We start from the raw sequence: 19,998 nt of genomic DNA, 5'->3' as shown, positions 1-19,998 counted from the left end.
CTTTGCCTAATTTCCTGTTCGGGCAACTTGAGATGCTAAACGTGACATCTGATTGGAGCGGCAAACAGCCTTTTCACAATGCCAATTTTGACATATTTACGACCGAAAATCCGGGATTGTAAATGTGCCCGCTTGACCGGACCGGTATAACCTATAACCCATTCTGATCATCCCTTTGTACTCTCTGAATCGACCAAACAGTTCGATCACAGTTTGGATATAGGCATGAGACATCCTTTGGTCGTAAAAGAATGTGCTATTCTGTCGTGTTTGACTTTGTCACTGACCGAGTACCCTTCTCAAAGCTTGGGCGACCGACCAACGGATGCTTGAGCGGTGTATGAAACATGTGAAAGTGGGGTGAAAGACAAGTGTCTTATCTAACTTATCTGTGTATCCAGATATCCTGGTCGTCTAGGTGATCTGCACTCAACAAAGGAAGAAAATTCTCAGTGTGCGGACTCCAATAAGCGGTCTTCTCACACGGTAGAACGAAAGTATGCTGCTATCTTATCTTGAATTGACTCTGATTGACCATGACAGACAAACTACTGATAATCGTCTGAACTGACAATCAAGATCAGTATGGTTACCCCTCGCATCAAAAATTTCCACTGAGATTGGTAACACAATCTTGTCGTCGTACAGTCACCGATTATCCAGTCAATGGAAGGGATGGGACGACATATAATCGGACTTGAAAAGTGTTACTGACCATGAAAATCCATCTTCGTTGAAGATAACCAGGATACTGTTGTCACACAACTTACCCGAAATACTGAATTAAATTTTGGACGTAACTCCCCTGCCAGGTAAAATCAGATGTGTTCAAGTCCACATAGTCCTCTAAACAGATAAAGCTCACTCAGATAGCAAAGAGGTAGTAAACCATAGTACTAACACATGAATGGACTTCGAGTGATTCAAGAATCGCGAACGAGGTGATATTGTCGGACGTTATCTAATCTCTGACATGAGTCGCAAGAAATATCAAGAATCAAAATACATATTTCATTTATCTGTGTGTCTATATTCCGTATATATCAAAAACATATTTAATATTTATTTAAGAGATTTTACGAGTAGTTATTTTACTTATCTCACTAAAATTGTTTTTTATAATTGGTTTTTTTTTTTGGCAAAGTCCATCAAACGTACATAGCGAATCTCATCTAATTCTAAGACTAAGCTTAGAGGACGATCTGCACATTGCCGATATCGGCATGAGCGAAGACTCTTGAATGTCCTGGAGGAGGAGGAGGTCCAGGAGGTGGGAAAGGTCCGGGTCCTGGTGGGCCTCTTGGTGGTCCATGGGGGGGAGGTGGTGGTGGGTGGTCGCCGCCTGGTGGTGGTGGAGGTGGTGGGTGATCCCCCTTGGGTGGACCCGGAGGACCGGGAGGTGGTGGGGGAGGAGGAGGGTGATCACCTTTAGGTGGTCCAGGAGGTCCGTGAGGTGGGGGTGGAGGAGGTGGATGTCCTTCAGGTCCATGAGGAGGAGGAGGTGGTGGTGGGTGATCACCCTTGGGTGGACCAGGAGGACCGTGAGGTGGAGGAGGAGGAGGAGGAGGAGGAGGAGGGTGTTCACCTTCAGGTCCATCACGAGGTTGATCATTCCATTCTCTCTTTTCCATATCCATGTCAACTTCCGAGTCCATGTCAACCTCGAAGTCAGTTTCATTTCCAGGTGGTAACTTTTTCTTAGGTGGTTTTTCACCTTTAGGTCTTTTGAATCCTACCAAACCATGTTGGAATCCACCATGCTCCGTTTCGCCGACAGTCAGAACATGATGATCCTTGTATTTCTCAGGAACACTAACATTGTATTTACCGATCGAAGATGAGATATCGTAGAATCCCCTAAAGTTCTCGGCATGTTGAATGGTGACATTGTTTGAAGTGGAGCTAGCTCGAATTTCGGACGATGTGTAAGATCCCTGAGAAAGGATAGTGATGTTGACAGAACCTTTGATGGAGTTCGCACCAATGAATGCTGGTTTAGGAGGAGGAGGTCCAGGAGGTCCAGGTGGACCAGGTGGTGGTGGAGGAGGTTTAGCGAATGGAGATAGGAGAGATGATAACCATGATCGTTTAGAGTGTTTATCATGTCTCTTCTTGTGGTGTTGTCTCTTCTTGTGATGCTTACTCTTCTTGTGATGTCGATGTTCTCGTTCTTGATGTCCCTCTTCGTCCTCTTCGTCCTCATCGTCATCGTGATCATCGTGAGCATGATGTTTAGGTTTTTGCTCGTCATCATCGTCCTTGTGATGTTTAGGTTTGTGCTTATCATCACCACCATGAGGAGGAGGGGGTCTTCTTGAAGGGCCGTTCCAAGGAGGCAGGACATGAACTTTGGCATCGATGTTACCACTGTTCAATCATAAATATCAGTCAGGCTTCTTGAATTCTACTTCAGTTGCGGGGTCAACTCACGTAACGGTTTTCAAAATCAATGCTTTAGATACATTATAAATACCACCAACAGTTCCGGTAGTACTTTCCAACTCTACCCTTGAACCAACAATGGATGGGACGTTGATATCTCCCGAATCGGATTTGAGTTTGAGATCTCGGAAGGTGATTCCAGATGCTGAAGAGTCAATTTCGAAGTTGAGCGATTGGGCAGAGGAGATTGAGATAGGAGATGAAATGAATGATTTAGACGAGGGAAGGATCAAGTGAACTTTGTGGTTGATAGATCCTTCAGCCTATCATAAATGTATTAATCATGTATTGCGAAGGAAATGATCACAAATAATGATTTACTCACGGAGATAGATAGTTCATCAAACCATTTACCAGATTTCATCTCTACACCTTTCACATCGTGTTCGTTTTCGTATGAAGATTCGACGATAATTTGACCTTGGGCAGATTCCTCATCATCTTGCAAAGTAATCTCGGACTTGGAGATGATGATGTTGGCATCTACGTTTGGACCGAAATGGACATTGAAAGCTTTTCTTCGATGAAGAGGGATCGAGAATGAGGCATTGGCGATTTGTCGATTGTCTTCGAGTGAGATGGTTGTGCCGTAAACGGTAGGAACGACTTTGAGCTAAATTGTTGAGAAACAACAGATGTCAATCCGACTGGTAATAGACTGATCATGATATCATACTTACTTCATCTTCTTGTGGTGCAAACTTGTCATCACCATGACAAGGTGAGAAGACATCTTTCGAGCCATATTCATATCCTTTCCATTGGTCTACACCGTGATGGTGTCCATGTCCTTTACCACCGATATGTCCAAAGACAGTGTAGGTGAACCAGACCAAAGCCAAAGCCACTAAGGCTTTCTTCCACTTTGGTAATACCTTCTTCTTCTTTTCAAGATCGGCTTCGGTTGGTAGTCTGATAGCGCCGTTTCCGATAGATGCAGGATGGATCTTTGAGATGTCTTGCTCATCGTGATAGAAGTCCACAGCGGACTTCTCGTCCGTCGGCACTTGATGGTAGATAGGCAATGATGCCATATTGATATAATTTGAACGCCTTCTATCTATGAACAGATAGATACAGACAGACGTATTATTAAAGAGAAAGAGGGAAAAGGGTTGTTCAGGTTATAGGTTCCTGTGGGTTTAATTATATGTATGTTTGGCCACTCGCCAAGAATCTCAGGTTACTCGTGAGGCCCGAAGGATCGTGAGAATTAGAATTGATTCGGACGGAGCTGAACTGAGCAGTTTTTACAATAGATGTCGGTATCAGATAGATGCGTAGTTTAATTGTTTAGTTCCTAAAAAAACTCGAAGCAGCGAGCGAGTATGAGTATTTTTTCCTCACCTTTCGTCGCAGCTTGGCTCTTTGCTCTCTTCAGTCTTCCATCTTTTATTATGTGATTTTACACGATTCTTGCACTGTCGCTGCGCCCTCTGCGCATCATCTGTCGTTCGCAGTGCCCCACCAAATAATTGTTGATTTCTCGCAGTCAATCTACCTGCGCAACAAACTTTGAGTTTTCCGACACTCAAACAGCGTAGTTATCGTAGCTCAGGCACCGTTGTAGGAGTTGCTTAGGTATTCGGCCGAATGTGGCGCTTACTGCTTGTAAGGCAAGCACGCTTTCGGAAGGAAGGGAAGGTATCTGCGCTGAATGGATCAAGCGGTTATAGTATAGATGGATACAGTATTTCGCAGGTAACATATCTTTTCTTACGAGAGCCATGACGAAGGTATGCGAGAAAAGTGATAACTACAGGAGTTGAGGTAGTTAAGACGGGTGCAAAGCAAAGAGCAGCGCTCTGCGAAGATTAAAAGTCTGCAGCTTATCGCTTCTTCTGCGCATGAGATCATTGATGAGTACTCATCTTGCTGATCGATGCTTAAAAGAGTACCTTCTCTGATCACCTGTTAAGCGCAGAAGGTCGTACGACGTCTGCTCCATGGAGTGGCAGAGTGGCTCCCGTTCTGAATGACGATCTCTGCCTTGATCTCAAGTCACAACCCTTTGTCTCAATTGCAACCACACGACAGGGATTTTCAAAAACATAATACTCTCATCACACATACTGATCCCACTACATATCCTACAAAATCTCCAGTGACCAGAAACACCATGGAAAAACAAATCAACCTAAGATGAACCGGGACTAGCTGCCTCCAGCAACGTGTACCACTGATTAAGCGGGAGCACCACAGGCGGAAGACTTGCAGTAACCGTTAGAGTTGACGATGGTGTTGGGGTCATCTTGACCACCCCAGTTATCGTTGTTGTCGGTGCTGACACAGGTGGAGAACATAGCGCAGGTGAGGATACCGTCGGTGTGCTTGGGAAGGTAGTTCTCCTCCTCATTAACATCGTAGTAGGTGTTAACGAACACACAGCCTAGATAGGGAGAAAGAGAGAGAAGTTAGTTTCAATTTGATCCAAGGATGATGAGTTTTCAATGAGAGGAAGAGGAGATATGAATTTTTGAAGATTGAGGGGTGGAACGGTGAATGTGGCACCGAGCAGAAGGACGGAAGGAATAAGGTTATGGATTGTGGTTGATGGGTGTATAAATTCAAATTCGACGCGCGACTCACCTTCGATTTGGTCACAGGCAGCGAGACAGTCATCGACGGAGGTAGAAAGGGTGTAAGTCATGTAAGAAGCGTCTTGAGCGGCAGCACCCATGGTAAGACCCATCCAGACACCGTTGGCAGCGACTCGAGTGTAGTTTTGGTAGGTGACTTGGTACTGTACGATAGGCATGATCATCAGCGATTTATTCTGATGGGTAAGAGACTGTGCTGTACTCACGGTGGTCTCACAGACTGGGTAAGAAAGAGGGTCAACCACAGCGGAGGCTGAAGCTGACACAGCAGCGGAAGCGGGGGTGGCAGCATCCGAAGAAGCAGCAGCAGACGAAGCGACCGGTGAAGCTACAGCAGAGGAAGCAGCAGCGTCGGACGAAGCCGCAGGAGAAGCAGCAACGGATGAAGCGACTGATGAAGCTACAGCAGAGGAACCAGCTGAGGCAGCGGCGCTAGACTTGGAAGCGGCAGCTGAAGAGGTTGACTTGGGAGCAGCCGAGGAGGTAGAAGAAGCCTTAGGTGAGGTGTAACCCCATGGGAACTTGTGAGGGGGGTTGCAATTCTTGGGAAGGCTGGTTCGCTTGTTACCACCGGTACAGACGTTGTATCTACCTCTGGAAGAACTGGAACATCTCACTTTGTCGTAACTGTCCGAGAAGGGCATTTGCTTCCAGTATTTGTTGTTGGAAGGTTTGGTCTGAGAACAGAAAGAACCAGGAGTGGAGTTGGATTTCCATGGGTATCCCGAGGCACCGTAGTTGGCTTGGTTACACAATGAAGTGGACCTTTCCTCGATAGAGATGGCAGAAGCTCCTTGAGCGGCCAAGAGACCGGTGGAAGCGACGAGAGCAATGGTTTGAATGGAGAAGAACATGGTTGTTAAAGACTAAACAAAGGAAGTCGGTAAGAGGATTGGTCGATGAGAGGGGTGGGGATTAAGTTTGGGCTTGGGAGCAAGAGAGTACTTGGTGAGTGCGATTGGAAGATTGTGGGTGAAGAAATCTTTCTCAAGGAGAGGGGGACAAAGAAGATTTATATATCTTTTTTCTGAATGGTCTGTATAGACTGATAAACACCTATCAACCTGCGGATCTACCAGAGAGATTTCCTTGATTTGTGAGACATCTCAGAAGTTTTGGTTCTCCCCCTCCAGAGGACTAAAAATACATTCACCGCACGTTCCGGGTTCCTGAACGGGATCTACAGTCTAACGTGCGTGCTGAATCATCGATCGAGAACAACACGAGTTCAAACGAAATGTTACAGCCCTCTTTCCTCTGCCGTCTGATCAATTGAATATCACCAGTCTCTTCGGGTGATTTTTGAAAAGAAAAAAAATTGTAGATCCCGCAAACCGCAATTTGTCTCAGATCAGAAATCGATCTGTACCGTCTGAATTCACGAAGAACAAACTTCCCTTACGTTAAGCTATCTCACGTTCCCTCTTGTTCCGCCGTGTGAACATCGGGTTACTTCCCAAAACAGGGTCTTTCGAGTAAGGCACACGGGATCCCTTATGGCATTTCACCGGTAAACCTGGTAGACGACTGATCGAATTTATTTATGCAAAGGAATGTTATTGTTACAGTACACGCGGATATTCAGACCATACACATGCATCCACTTTTACCCCATCAGCTTCTCTACTACCTTATCGATCCATATCTGCAAATGTCCATCACGTCGGGCATCGTATCCTTGTGGTAATTCGGTCGCAGGAAGTCTCACTTCGGGTGATTGATCGACGTTGATCAAAATCGTATGAAACGGAGGAGGTATTGAAATTCTGTCTCATCCGGACATCGATCAGTCATCAGCCATCCCATTCAGAATAGCTAACTCAGTCTGTTTTGACTTTGGACTGATGGAACGTCGGAGGATATCTCACTCACCTTATGAGACCGATCTGAGAAAGATGTATCATCCCTTCTAATTCATCCAAAAACACTCTGGACCTGATCGGGGTATCTGATATTCTGTTCCGGAGTTCAGAATAAAGCAGACCAAGTAGCTGAGTCGCAAACTCCTCGGATAAGATATGTGATAGTTCTTCGGGGTTTGAAAGGTCGAATGTGGCGTTGGTTAATGTCACACTAGTCCTGAAAGGAGCATGGGCATCGATCTTCACTCCGCGACTATGCCAAATATGCGATTTGCTCAGTCTTAGACTCGGTACTACAGCTGGAAAAATATCACTCACCAACCAGGGACACCCAATCGATAGGTCCCACTCAACTTGCTTGTGTTCGATAGACCAACCAAGAACTCACTGATTGCTTCCGACGAAGATTGGCCAGCAATCATCTGGCAAGTCAAAGAAGCTTTTAAACCTGCTGTCTTGAATATGCTCGCGAAGTTACTCAGAGTGGAGTTGACGGTATTGCAGAGTTGTCGATACCTTAATGCGTGAATGATGGGTTTGAGTATAGTAGGTGACGCTGTACTCGATGACATGGGGGATACCAATCTAGTTTTGCGGTAACGATGCAGACAGAGAAGGTTTGATCGAGCCGAAGATACGATGAGGTCACATAAGGGAGAAGTTGGAATCTGGGAACGAGTTCTGGTGTCATACTACCAAGTTTATGTATCAGCTACTACATATCGTATCTATCCGGCGTGACTGAGCGTACTTACCAGCTCAAAGGCAAGAGTGTACTCTGCCGCAGGGAGCGATACCGACTTCGACTCTAGCTCACTCTTCGATATCTGGGAAGCTTCATAGCGGAGCTAACAAACAGGCTCAGTGGATCATCTGCATTGACCTCAGGACCACTCACTACACTGAAAAGATCCTCATCAAAAGCCTCCATCTGCGCAGCTTCCATCTGTGCGCTCACATCTGAAGTATCTCCCACGATGATAGGGAAAGACCCCACCACAGCTCCAGAGACATCTTTCAATGTAGCCCTTAGGCGTGAATGCGATCTGGAACCGAAAGTGAGAGCGTCCTCTTTGGTAGGATCAAGGTCGAACGCAGCCAGACAACGTGATCTCGTGGCTCGGGGAGCTAAGTTTGTCAGCATGGCAATCCGTTGCATCATGCACTCACCTTCATCGATGGAGTAAGGTATTATTATATCTTTCGACTTTTCACCTTCCACCACGGTCTTTCCAAAATCAGGCTTTGGCACTATTGCCCATTGATCTCTGCCATTTTGTCCATCTTTCAACAATCTGACGTCTCTCCAGAACCTATCTCCAGCACTGGCCATCATCTGCAATTCTGATACCGCGGAATCTATCAAAGCGGAACATTCGTCCAATGCCTGTTGTTTTGCTTTTAGGACTAACTCAAGTTCGTGTACCTGAGTATGGGAAGGTTTGGTAGGTTGTGACGAAGGTGTAACGGAGAATGTTCCAGGAGGTAAGACTGGTGGTTCTTGCGGTACAGAGGTAGAAAGAGTTGAGGTCTTGTTGTCTGCTTCGTTCGCTTTGGGAGGTTTTTGTTTCCCCTTCTTCGGCCCGGCGTCTGCCTGCTGGTTGGGAGGAGGCGGGGCCTGGTTAGTGAAGCTGGAAGAGACAGAGAGGGTTTTGGCGAGTTCGAGGACGAACCAAAGTTCATTACGAGCGGCACTGTCAAGGTTGACCGAGTTAAAGTCCAAATATCGTCAGAAACAAACACTTATTACGATGTCAATGAATATTTGGATGGTGATGAGATGCATAAAAGCATAACACTTATCCTGTCGCCAGACAATTGAGAAACCCAATCTCAACACAGTACTCACTTGAGTTGTTCATGCACTTCAGTCCGCAATTGATCCATGTCACCTCTGCTCATCATCTCGAACGAATCCCGTTTTTTCTCTGAATTTTCCTTGTATTCTTCCTTCTCGACTGCATCCTCATCAGGTGGTAATCTCTCCAACCTCTTTTCATTGATATCAAGCAGTCCGTTTGGATATTCGTTCCATACTCTCTCCAGCTGTCCAGTCAATTTATAGGTCGTTATTTTTCTGTGACGCAGTTAAGTCAGCAAGTAGAATATCTAAGAACTCCAAGCCATCCTGACTCCTGGCTCATAGCCCTGGGCAAGAGCGGAAAACAGATCCATTTCCACTCACTCTTCATCGTATAGTAGATGTCCATCCAAATCTATAGCTTGCACTTTACTCTTACCGAGGGCTGCGTCCAATGTAGCCCGGTCGAGCGGTAGTCGAATGTTGTCAAACTCGGCCGTCTGTTCTCCTTCTGTTCCGTTCATGCTGTCTTCTGCGAGTCTCCAGTGTGCCCCAGTCCCGTAGTATGATGAGAGGATCATGTAGAGAGAAGACATGTGTGCATAGCGAAGGATACGATCTGTTCTACATCGGCAAGATGTGATGACATCACCATTTAGGCGCCATTAGTGTTTGTTTTGATTTGGAAAGATCAGATGAGATGGGATGGTGACAGTGATTGTTGAGTCGTCTCTCGTCTCAGTGATATACAATAGATTAAAATACACAACATAGACGACCCCTCGCCTTTCCTGAAGATCGCCGTGAAATATGCATCAACGCTGACAATAGGCTGAGGCTTCCACGATGGCCGTTCCAGAAGAGGTCAACTTGTTACTGCTCATCGAGCTAGCAGCAGTCGTAATCGGATCTTCAGCCTTCTTGTTCTACTGGAATCGACTACTCGGATCCATCGTAGCTTTCATCATTCGACTGTACACCTGGAGGAATTACAATGCGTATATAGTCATTGGGTCATTGCAGATAGCTCCCCTGGCAGGGCGCATATCGTTTAGAGATGTGGAATATCATTCAAGCAACATCTCGGTCAGAGCTCTGCACGGACATGTCACTTGGAGATATTGGAAGTTTAGAATAAGGCATGAGACAGACTCGCAATCTACCAATACCAAAAGAAGTGAGTGAATTGAGAGGATAGCTATCTATACACAGTTGTGGTGCTGACTTTGGGACTAGATAAATTGCCATGCAGAATCACAGTGTTTGCTGAAGGGGTTGAGGCGTTTGTGTACAATCGAACGCCCGCCTACGATGCGATTGTCGAGCGAATGAAGAAACATGAACGTGAAGAAGCAGCGGCGAAGGGTTCACCGAGGTCATCGGACGATATCAATGGCGATCCCGATTCAACCCTGAGATCTAGATTAAAGAAGGTCGTTAAGACTTCCACAAGGGGAAGTGCTACTACGAAAGCAGCTACGTCAGAAAATGGATTTGCTGATCATCGTGAGTCAAATTGAATCAAGCTCTGAGCTGACCTAACAGAATATTCTGCAGAGCCTGATCATCACAATGTCAACCTGGTCAAACCCACTCCCGTCAAGCCAGCTTCAGAAGGTGTTAATTGGTTCCGTGAAACTTTACCGATCGATATCAGAATCGTCACTGGGTCTCTTATTCTTGGAAGCGATGCGACACCCATGGTCCTTATTGGCGACTTCAAGCGTGCGGAAGGTATGATGGAGGTGACAGACTCTAGGTCAACTTTAGATCTGTATAAAACAGCTATTAACCTCACTTTCCATAATGCAAGCGTTCTTATGCGTACCAACGTCGACTATTCCGGGCCGCTCCTCGCTCACGGCAAAAAGGTTTACGACGAATTGATGAAACGACAACCGGATCTTACATCCAAACCACCCTCGGCATTGTCAATTTTCACCGGATTTCACCTCCTATCGAAGCAGTTCAAATTCATGCACGACCCAAAATTCTCTACTCCACCTGTAGCAGGTTTACCTACAGATAAAATATGGAAAGGTCTAGCTAGATATCGGGAACCAGAAAGTGGAGAAGCGAAAGGGCCGAAAAGGGAAGAGAGGGAATACGCTAAAGTCACGACATTACTTGAGACTCCTAAGCTCGAATTCACATACTATGCCGATACCCCTGGTGCGGTACCTCTTCCCTCGGAAGCTCCTTATATAGATGATCAAGATCAGATAGGAAATGTAGATCTTCCGCCAGAATATGGTATAGATATCACGATACACAAGGGGAATGTCAAATATGGTCCTTGGGCAGATAAGCAGAGGTGAGTGGACTTGAGTGAAACCAAGCTGATAAGATAGAGAGGCTATACAGAGAGCTTTCGCTCCTTCGCTTTTCTTCGATTCAGAGATCAAACCTAAATTGCAACCGGGCGATACCCGAGTACATACTACTTTGGTGCTACATCTGTTGTTACAGGATGAGACCGTTATGCGTATACCCACTAGAGAGCCATCTAAAGACTGGCAGTATGACAACGCTCCTGCAGACGTTGAAAGAAGGTACGGATGGTTAGATGTGGTAGTCGGACCAAATTCGTCAATCTCGTATACCCAGGATCAAGTTGCTACGAAACAAGGGTACGACTCTATGCTTGTTCTTCAGCTAGATTCTATCGGAATCAGTTCGAGCGTTAATCTGGATACGTTCATTAAAGCCAAAACCTGCAAGGTGAGTCACCTCTAAATAGTCACAGTGCTGACGTACAGTTATCGATGACCATGCCGACACCTCTCGAGTGGGATGCTCAACGAGATTGGGGAATGGACGTAACATTGGACACCCCTTCAATTAGTTTGCTCCGAGATCATGTCACGCTTATATCTGATCTGTCAAGGGACTGGAGTTCAGGTGCTACCGGGGGCGACTTCCATCATTTTGTTCCCAATCATTATAACTTTCGAGTATCTCTCATCAACTACGACCTTCATTTGTATATAAACGATTATAATATCGTCGATGCACCTTGGTCACGAGATTCAAACGGTGAGTTCTTGACCACAAGATCAATGCTGATTGTCAGCTTTTATGGATGCCTATGGACCGAGAATGGACGCATATGTAGCCGTAGCTTCAACCCAATATCGGCCCGAATCATCGACCGTACCATTTAGTGTCAGTCTGTCCGATGCAAGAGTCGAATTATGTGTACCTAAGTGGGATACACACCGAGCGTTCGGATCAGACGTCACTGAAATCGGTAAGATCGGTGATCTCACGGCTAAAGGATCTTACTTGTATTACTCGATACCAAAGCCTGATCATCAAGAAACACTCGACCTACATCTCGAGGTAAGTCTTTGTACCCACAGAGTCAGGCTAACATCGTGACAGGGTAAACATGTAGTTTTCAAAGCTTTTGGTTGGGTCCTGCGAAGATTATTCTGCGTTAAGGATAATTATTTCGGTACTTTCACTCAATTCCGAACGATGCAAGAATACCTGGAGAAGTTTGATCATGATCCGGACTCCGTGGGAGACCCTATAGAAGAGAAATATAGACCAGGCAGAGTAGGTTTATCACTGTAATGACGTTAGTATCAAAGCTGACGGTAACGACAGTCCGATCCATTTGCCGTCTTCGTCACGATGAACGTGGAAGATTCCCTCGTCTTGATGTCAGAGGAGATATACAATTGCAGAAAAGGACTGGTCATACCGGTGCCCCAGCTACAAATGAATCTAAAATCAGTCGAGCATTTCATGGGTGAGCACGATTTCATCGGCCTCGCAAGATATATGCTGATGACTTCCCAGAGTTATCTCTCGATGCACCTCCTACCTATGTTACGGCATCTCCCGACCTCGATGGTGTATTCGCGATAGGTGGATGTCCATCCATCACCGAGACAGATATCATCTTCATCGAGGGTATTGAGGTGAAGGCCAATAGACTGTTCGGTCCACAACCGCAAGCGACCACCTACCTTTGTCTGTGGGAAATTGTCATTCCTAAAGTATCAGCATTCGTCAGTCCTGAACTCGTCTCAATCCTACAAGCCGCTGGGAGAAGTGTGGGATATACATTCTCTGATCCTGAAAATGGTCCCTCTGAGATTTATGTGCCGAAATCTGCTCCTGATGGTGAGTCTTCCAATGGTGGGCGTGGCTGACATACTGTAGTAACATTTTTCAAGGTCACGGTCGACGAGGGGCTGGCAATGCTCACAGCGGGAGATAACGCCATCAGTGTCGAAATGCCAAGCGGACTTTCTCTGGATACAAGCACAATGGGAACTCGATCTTATAGCTCCATGATGGGTATTTCACTGCCTTTCCTCATTGTCAATGTATTGGAGAGAGGACCTAAAACCACTTGGCAATCAGTTGGCTCCGCTAGAGCTGGTGCGGCGATAGATATATTCAAAGCTCCGTCAGGATGGAGAGAAGCTGTTGCCCGACAACAAGACTTTATCAGGAAAGAGGATGAGGAGACAAGTAGGATTTGGTACATGTATGAGGAGTCAAAGCCTTCTGGTGAGCTTTGGCTTACCCATATACGCACCATTTGCTGATTACTGTATGTACTAGTACAACTTCATGTTAACGGTCTTTACCTGCCGCAACCGATGCGGCAGTCCCCAGAAGGTACTGTCCATCTCCAGTATTGAGGTCAAATGCACTCAAGCTGATCATCCCCGGTTGTTCTGCAGATGATGAATCAGTAAATGAAGAATCAGAGCGGTCTACTATAGGCTCTGATCACGACGAGATTGCCTCTTCCTCGGCTAGCTCAACTGGAAACGACGTCGGATACCACGATTTTGAGTATGTCATTACCTACTCCACTTTTGTACAGTGGACTGCTGATAATCATCTTATAGCCAATTAAGGCTTCGGAATAGAAGATCGAGATCGTTCGCGACTGCAAGGGAAACGCCAGACAACTCGACCGTAGGCGAGGAGTCTGATACTGATTCAAGCGCTACCTCGATCGTTGGATCGATCTCATCGAATACCGCTAAGGCATATGGTGATATCGCCTCGGCAATGGATGCTAAGCTTAGGAGCTTCCACACAATTCATATAAACAAAGAATCCTTCGTGAATTTCGATGAGTTTCATAGTCTTACTGATGATTCTCCATCTACTGTCCGGTCGATCGATGATGGTACAATCATCCGTATCAAGAGTAAAGCTATCAGCTTAGACTTGACACCCACGTCTATCCCAGCCATCTCGACCATCCTTACCGGTCTATCAACTAAAGATGAAGGGTTCGAGAAACGGCTCGACGCACTACTGGCCGAACAGCTATCGGCGATAGAAGAAGAGTCAAAAGTCAATGTCCCAACAGTGTTAGATCTACGGTTACCCTCAGTCGGGATCAACTTGTCGACAGGAGGCAAACGACAGATCTCTCTCGCTACTCAGCTACAAGGCATTAGCTGTCACTTGTCTCACTATGCACCTCGGAACAAGCAAGCTATTTTCGATGTCTCGGCAAAAGTCTCTATCATTACCCTTGCCGCTCTAGCTTCAACATCACCAATCTCAGACATCTCCCTACGTGATGTCTCCGATCTCGACGATGAACCATTCGGTGGTCTCCCCGTTCTCAAGGCAGCAATGCAAGGTCTCGAGATCTCTGCTCACCATAGTCAGGGTGTGCGGATGCATACCAAAGTGTCGCACTCGACCATCGACACGGTCACTCCTGCTTTTGAGACCATCTTCAGCTTGATTCAGCCTTGGCAAGAATCGATCAGGCAGATTCAGATGTCAAAGCCCTCAGCAGCTTCCGATGCCCATGTTCTGTATACGATTCTACAAAAAGTTATAGAACATGGATATGACGCTTACCTACCAGCCTTTGCTTACGAACGAGCGTATGGTCTCCATGTGCAAGATTTCAGGAATGTCAGGACTCAAACTGGATGGTGGTTATTAGCTCGGTTCCGTGATTGGTATAGACGAATTCCTGCACAGCAACCAGTGGAGCCAGAGTTGCCCTTGGATCAGATGGCAGAATACACCATCAACCAGTTATGCAGAGTGGAAGATACGGTTCACGGAGCTGAAAATGTTATTCGAGAACAACATTTCATCCAGCGAGTTTTCGGTGATACTATACGTGAATCGACGAATAGGAAGCAGAAAGAAAAGGCGATGGATCTGTTCTTACATTCCGAAAATATTAAGATCAGCCATCATGGACATTCTCTTGAATCGAAGAAGATCTCTTCTAGTAGTATCTTCATCGATAAAGCTTCTTTTGGCGGATCCAAAGCTACTGGAAGAACGGACGATAGACCAGTCACTCAAATCCAGCTGGTCGTGGCTGTCAAAGAAGTGCGAACAGAAATTCAAGATAGTATACTAGGCTCAGTCAGAGCTGCATTAGAGCAGATGCCTGAGATGGCAGTCAGAACAGAACACTCAAATCTGAAATCGACAGATTCAAACCTCGTCATCGTTGCTGATGGACAAATTGGAACGGTCAACCTCGATGTCCATGGCGGTGGGTTAAGGTTACATTTCGGTGCAAACGATTTGCATCTCACTAGGCTGGCTCGTCAGAGCGTTCGACCAAATCATGATCCGCCTCATCGATCCTCCAAAGAGACCGTCAATGCCACTTGCGCTGCTATTGAGCTTTCGTTGTTGCAGATGGAAGAAACCCAGAACCAAGCCGACCGCTCATCAGATCGAATCATCGTATGCCTGAAAACTGATGGACTGACCACATTATACGACAGTTACCATTCCACCTCTCGGAAATCACCTTCTCCAGGCACAAAGATAGCTGTGGGATTGAAACTGTTGGATTTTGACTCGAGACCTCAGCTACGAGCTTTCTATGCGTTCGTGCAGGCGTGGAAGGAAAAAGAATTGCCGTGAGTTCAAACGATCTGGGACTTGGCTGATGATTAGTCTATACGCTGCCAGCATCAATCAGATCCGGTCGATAGTCTCCGCCAAAATACCAAGTCGGCCTGAATCCAGCAGGCCATCCTCTCCTCTGCACCTGGCTGCTGTCGACGTCGCGGTCGAAGCGTTACATATGCAAGTACGAGCAGCCAAGGCTTTGTGGCTCAGATGGGATATAGGCAAAATCTACGCCTCGCGTCAAGACGTCAATGACAACGTCCGATTCGCAATACGAGTTGCGCCTCAGGTAGTTGGAGCCTACGCTTCGATACGTAAGCACAAATCCACTGATTCCTCAGCACTTCGACTTCCCTCTATCACTATCATCGGTGATACAAAGTCAATCGATGATCGTGCGCATGTATCGGCCAATATCGAATTAGGATTTTTTACTGGGGTCCTGAAACCAGTTATTCTCGACCGACTATTATCTCTCCATCAACAATTGGCTGCGGACATCGCTCAATTCGTGAATGATTGGCATAACGACGTCACTAGAGCGGTTAACAAGCGCCATACGAAGGGCATCTCTATGGCTTCTATCGATACTGCGTCATCGGTACACGCAGACTCGCCAGGCTTGCTGTTTGATATACATATCGATGTGGCTGGTCTGCGACTTGGACTTCGTGCTGATGATGTCGCTACGACGTTACTTTTCGAGGCGTTAGCAGTGAAAGGTAGAGCGACCAATCAACTCACAGAAGAAAATGCACTTCATTGGCGAGCAAAGATTGATCATTTCGGATTATCCCTTGGTCATCTTGGTTCTCAAGCTCTCTCCAACGATACCGAACCTGTGAGAACCCATCGTACAGCGTATATGATCTTAGATGCAGAAGTACAGGAAGTACCGCCAACCCCCCAGTCCACCTCAAGACTGAACATCAACCTCAGCCGTGTTCACACTGTCATGCATCCGGAAGCTCTCAGTGAATTGACTGATCTCTTAAAAAGTTGGATGTCGGATCTGCACACATTGCGTGATCATCGTTCGGCCGAGGTGGCGGAAGTCAAGGTACATACCAGCAGGGTACTTAAGCGCTTGGAATCAGCAGAGAAGGTGGAGCATTCAGAGAAATCTTGGTTTGCCAACAGACTTGTATTTGTTGAAGTTTCCGGTATTGGAATTGCCATACCCTTGGTGGAAGGTGCAGCTATCGGTGACAAGATTCATAGCGACCTACCCGCGTTACTGTACTCGATCAGAGTGATCAGTTTCCAAAATAGGCGAAATGAAACAGCTAGATTCAAGGTGCAAAATATGGTTCTGCAGTTCATCAGGAAGTGAGTTGAAATGACATAAGACCTCGCTGACAGCATCTAGATTTGATCAAAGCTCTTCCGAGCATTTCACTGGCGATTTCCACGAGTCAGTCAACCGTATGACTCTCCCCTCTATCGATATGGAAGCTCAGATGTCGTCCACTCCCGACATCTGGCAGCTGTCCGCTCATTGCTCTGCAACCGATTTCAAGCTTTCTTTGTCCCCCGAAATCGCAGATGGTATATTCAAACTTATCGACCTGTTCCACCATGGTAAAGAACGAATCACCAAGCTCGAATCGCACTATAAATCCGAAATGGCTAAACACCCTTACGAGTCGGTCTCTGCAAAATACGATGATCCCTCTTCTCCAGCCGTAGTTCGTCCATCTCAGCGGATTCTTGTCAGGATGTCATATACCTTCAACAGTGGCATTGTCGAGCTTCATCGAGGCCTATCGGAAAGCGAACGAAAGACCTTGAATGCGGATATGAAGAAGAGTAGACAATGGCATGATACCGTTGTACTGCCTACGGTATCGCTGTGGATGGACTATTCTGGACCTAAAGCGATGAATTCAGCATCAGATGATAATGGGGATAATCATGCTTCACTTCTGTTCAACGCCGTGAGTCCTTACTTCAGATGAACCTTGCTGATTATATAGGCCGTTCACGAAAGCCGCAACCTCCTTCGTCCTACGATACTACCCTTCTTTGTACAAGTCATTAATCGTATGGAAGGTCGAGCCAAGCATAAAGTAGCCACTTCTACTGCCACTACTCAACCACGACCAGAACCCATACCAGCATCGATCAGCGAACTATCCGTTCATACTGTGTCCCGAACTCCCATGGAGAAGATTAGATTACGATTCACCTTACGAATCGATAAATCAAGACTTCGCCTATCGTGTGCCCCCGATTCCAACGCTTATGTGGATCTCAAATGGGAGAGTGGTGGTTTCCTGGCCAGTACGACCATCGGTGGAAATGACGTGACAACTGTTGCCGGTACTATCTCCGGTGTCACCGCTTACTTACGTCATGAATTCGCAGAAGAAGGTAGAAGCTGTATCGAGGCTGGCGCTAAAGACATGGCATTCACAATTGCCCATCGACCCGATGATGGTAACGGACATCAAAAAGGCCTGTCTATCGTCCTGGATACTCAACTGTCCGGTCAATTCAGATTAGAACAGTTCAGCGCTTGGTTGACATTCGCTGCTGTATGGATCGATTCCGCTCCTCCCCTTGATTTACCTCCAAAGTCAGCCATCGTAGAGGCAGCTACCAGCTCGGCGCCAGCTTTAGCACCCATTCCAAGTCAGCAAAAGCTGGCTATAGTAGCTCTGATTAGATTCAGAAGTATCGACCTCGATGCGAATGTCGGTGTGACCAATGCGAAGTTGGAATTAACGCCTATCGTCCTTCGAACTATATCCAATGGGGAATTTACCGAGGTGGACCTAGATATCGGAGTCACTCAGCTGACAGCGAAAGGTGATATTTCAGGAGAATTGAGGAGTGAACATCTGAATTTCCATACTTCCCGACAATCCTCTCGATCGGCTACGCAAGCTGTTCCAACGGTGTTGAGTATGGCTATAGATGCGGGCGATTTGACTGGTAGTTTGCTGTTGCAAGAGCTAAAGGTTATCATCTTTCAGTAAGTAGTTTCGGTGTGCTCTTAAAGGTCCGCCTACTGACAATTGTAATTACAGTCTGGAACCGGCGACTGTTAAATTAGCAGACGATTGGAAAGCCTTCAATGACGATCAGAATTCTCAAGTCAATCTGTCCTTTACCGTTCAAACAGGAGTCTTCCGCGCTATAGCACGATTACTTGCCATCCCCTCTCTAGTCAACAAAGTGTACTCTATCACCAATACATTCGATTCTCAAGAAAGGGTGGCGTCTCAAAGGTCGAACATATACAAATCTACCAAACTTCGTAAATCCACCGAACCTTCACCTATGGCAGCGGCTATACTCCATACCGCTCGTAAAGCGGGTCAATCGATGAACACTTCAGGTAGCGTGCGAACCTCTCAGACTATGAAGTTCGACTTGGGTGGAGTCGAACTAGGTATATTTAATGCACCTGTCACGGACGAGCAGAGAGGCGATTTCTATAGATTCATGATTGGTAAATGTGAGACGGACTTGAAGAGACGGTTGTCCAAAGAAGGGTTACCGAAGAGGGATCTCAGCGTGCTAGTATCTTTTGTCAGTTGGGATACCAGTGATGGACCGAGGGCAGCGAGAGATGCGGCTGGATCGAGGGTCGTGAAGGAAATGATCGAATCAGCTTCGAAACATGGCAAAAGGGAGATAGCTTGGTTACCTCTGATGGTGAGTCCAGGTGTCCCTTGCGGTGTAAAATCCGATGTGCTGATCATGTTTGGTAACGTTAGACCATGACGATGCACTCGATAGAAGAACCTCGTCCGCCCGTTATTGTATACGATTTCGACTTAATATGGGGAGAAGGTGATGGAGACGTTGCAATCTTACCGTACTTCTTTGAACAGGCTTACAAGACCTTCGATGCTTTCACCAAAGGATTGGAGCAAGAACAGATCACTAAAGCCAAACGAAGAGGAGAAGATATGCCAATCAGGCGTAACACCTCTACAGTCAATTTCGATATCAAACATAATCCCAACAACGGTGCTGACAAGATCAAAGAAGAGGATGTTGATGATGGTGGTAATGAGCAATTGACTTTTAGAACGAGGTTGGCAGGAACCAGACCTTTGCCCGTACCGAGATTGAGATTGTTAGGTGAAGGTACGAGACAGGCGATGGTGATCATACCTAGAATCAACGAGTTTTCAGAACAGTTGCCTATTATGGTACATAAAGGGATCACGTCGCCTTTGGAGGATGGTATGGATTTGTGAGTGTCACAATAGTCTGGTAAATGATCTGGAAGCTGATGCGGAACGCCATCAGATTACTCAAATTATACGAAAAACAACTACCTGATCGAGCGACCTAGCATGCTGTTCAAGCTCTTCTAATACTTCCATCAAAGATTCATTAGTACCCTGCATATCTGATACCAGTTTGTTGATTGTTTATGATTTGAATGTATCTCTTA

General features: G+C 46.3%; 4 protein-coding genes across 4 annotated transcripts; 1 reads left to right on the top strand and 3 right to left on the bottom strand.

Annotated features, from left to right (window-relative positions):
- Nucleotides 1-1,190: 1,190 nt before the first annotated feature.
- On the bottom strand, nt 1,191-3,476 carry V865_004379 (uncharacterized protein; the record flags this gene model as incomplete). The annotated part of the gene is made up of 4 exons (XM_066228159.1): nt 1,191-2,367; nt 2,431-2,705; nt 2,768-3,055; nt 3,123-3,476. 4 exons carry the CDS (start codon nt 3,474-3,476, stop codon nt 1,191-1,193), a joined length of 2,094 nt encoding a protein of 697 aa, XP_066084256.1.
- Nucleotides 3,477-4,625: 1,149 nt separating this feature from the next.
- Nucleotides 4,626-5,896, bottom strand: V865_004378 (uncharacterized protein; the record flags this gene model as incomplete). Its single annotated transcript, XM_066228158.1, has 3 exons — nt 4,626-4,831; nt 5,032-5,185; nt 5,249-5,896. The coding sequence occupies 3 exons, from the start codon at nt 5,894-5,896 to the stop codon at nt 4,626-4,628; spliced, it is 1,008 nt and encodes a 335-aa protein (XP_066084255.1).
- A 752-nt stretch (nt 5,897-6,648) lies between these two features.
- Nucleotides 6,649-9,229, bottom strand: V865_004377 (uncharacterized protein; the record flags this gene model as incomplete). The annotated part of the gene is made up of 8 exons (XM_066228157.1): nt 6,649-6,808; nt 6,915-7,157; nt 7,223-7,596; nt 7,660-7,752; nt 7,803-8,032; nt 8,075-8,598; nt 8,754-8,981; nt 9,090-9,229. The coding sequence occupies 8 exons, from the start codon at nt 9,227-9,229 to the stop codon at nt 6,649-6,651; spliced, it is 1,992 nt and encodes a 663-aa protein (XP_066084254.1).
- Nucleotides 9,230-9,551: 322 nt separating this feature from the next.
- Nucleotides 9,552-19,896, top strand: V865_004376 (uncharacterized protein; the record flags this gene model as incomplete). The annotated part of the gene is made up of 19 exons (XM_066228156.1): nt 9,552-9,882; nt 9,942-10,211; nt 10,263-11,019; nt 11,072-11,335; nt 11,413-11,741; nt 11,821-12,047; nt 12,090-12,266; nt 12,318-12,462; nt 12,513-12,839; nt 12,927-13,232; nt 13,287-13,343; nt 13,409-13,523; nt 13,580-15,592; nt 15,645-16,913; nt 16,966-17,521; nt 17,648-18,561; nt 18,617-19,247; nt 19,310-19,794; nt 19,851-19,896. 19 exons carry the CDS (start codon nt 9,552-9,554, stop codon nt 19,894-19,896), a joined length of 9,219 nt encoding a protein of 3,072 aa, XP_066084253.1.
- Between the last annotated feature and the right edge of the window lie 102 nt (nt 19,897-19,998).

This window comes from Kwoniella europaea, chromosome 1 (genome assembly GCF_036810445.1).
Source record: "Kwoniella europaea PYCC6329 chromosome 1, complete sequence".
In the NCBI taxonomy this organism is placed as follows: Eukaryota; Fungi; Basidiomycota; class Tremellomycetes; order Tremellales; family Cryptococcaceae; genus Kwoniella; species Kwoniella europaea.
Note: the sequence above shows the minus strand (reverse complement) of the source record. Positions and strands in the feature narration are given on the sequence as shown.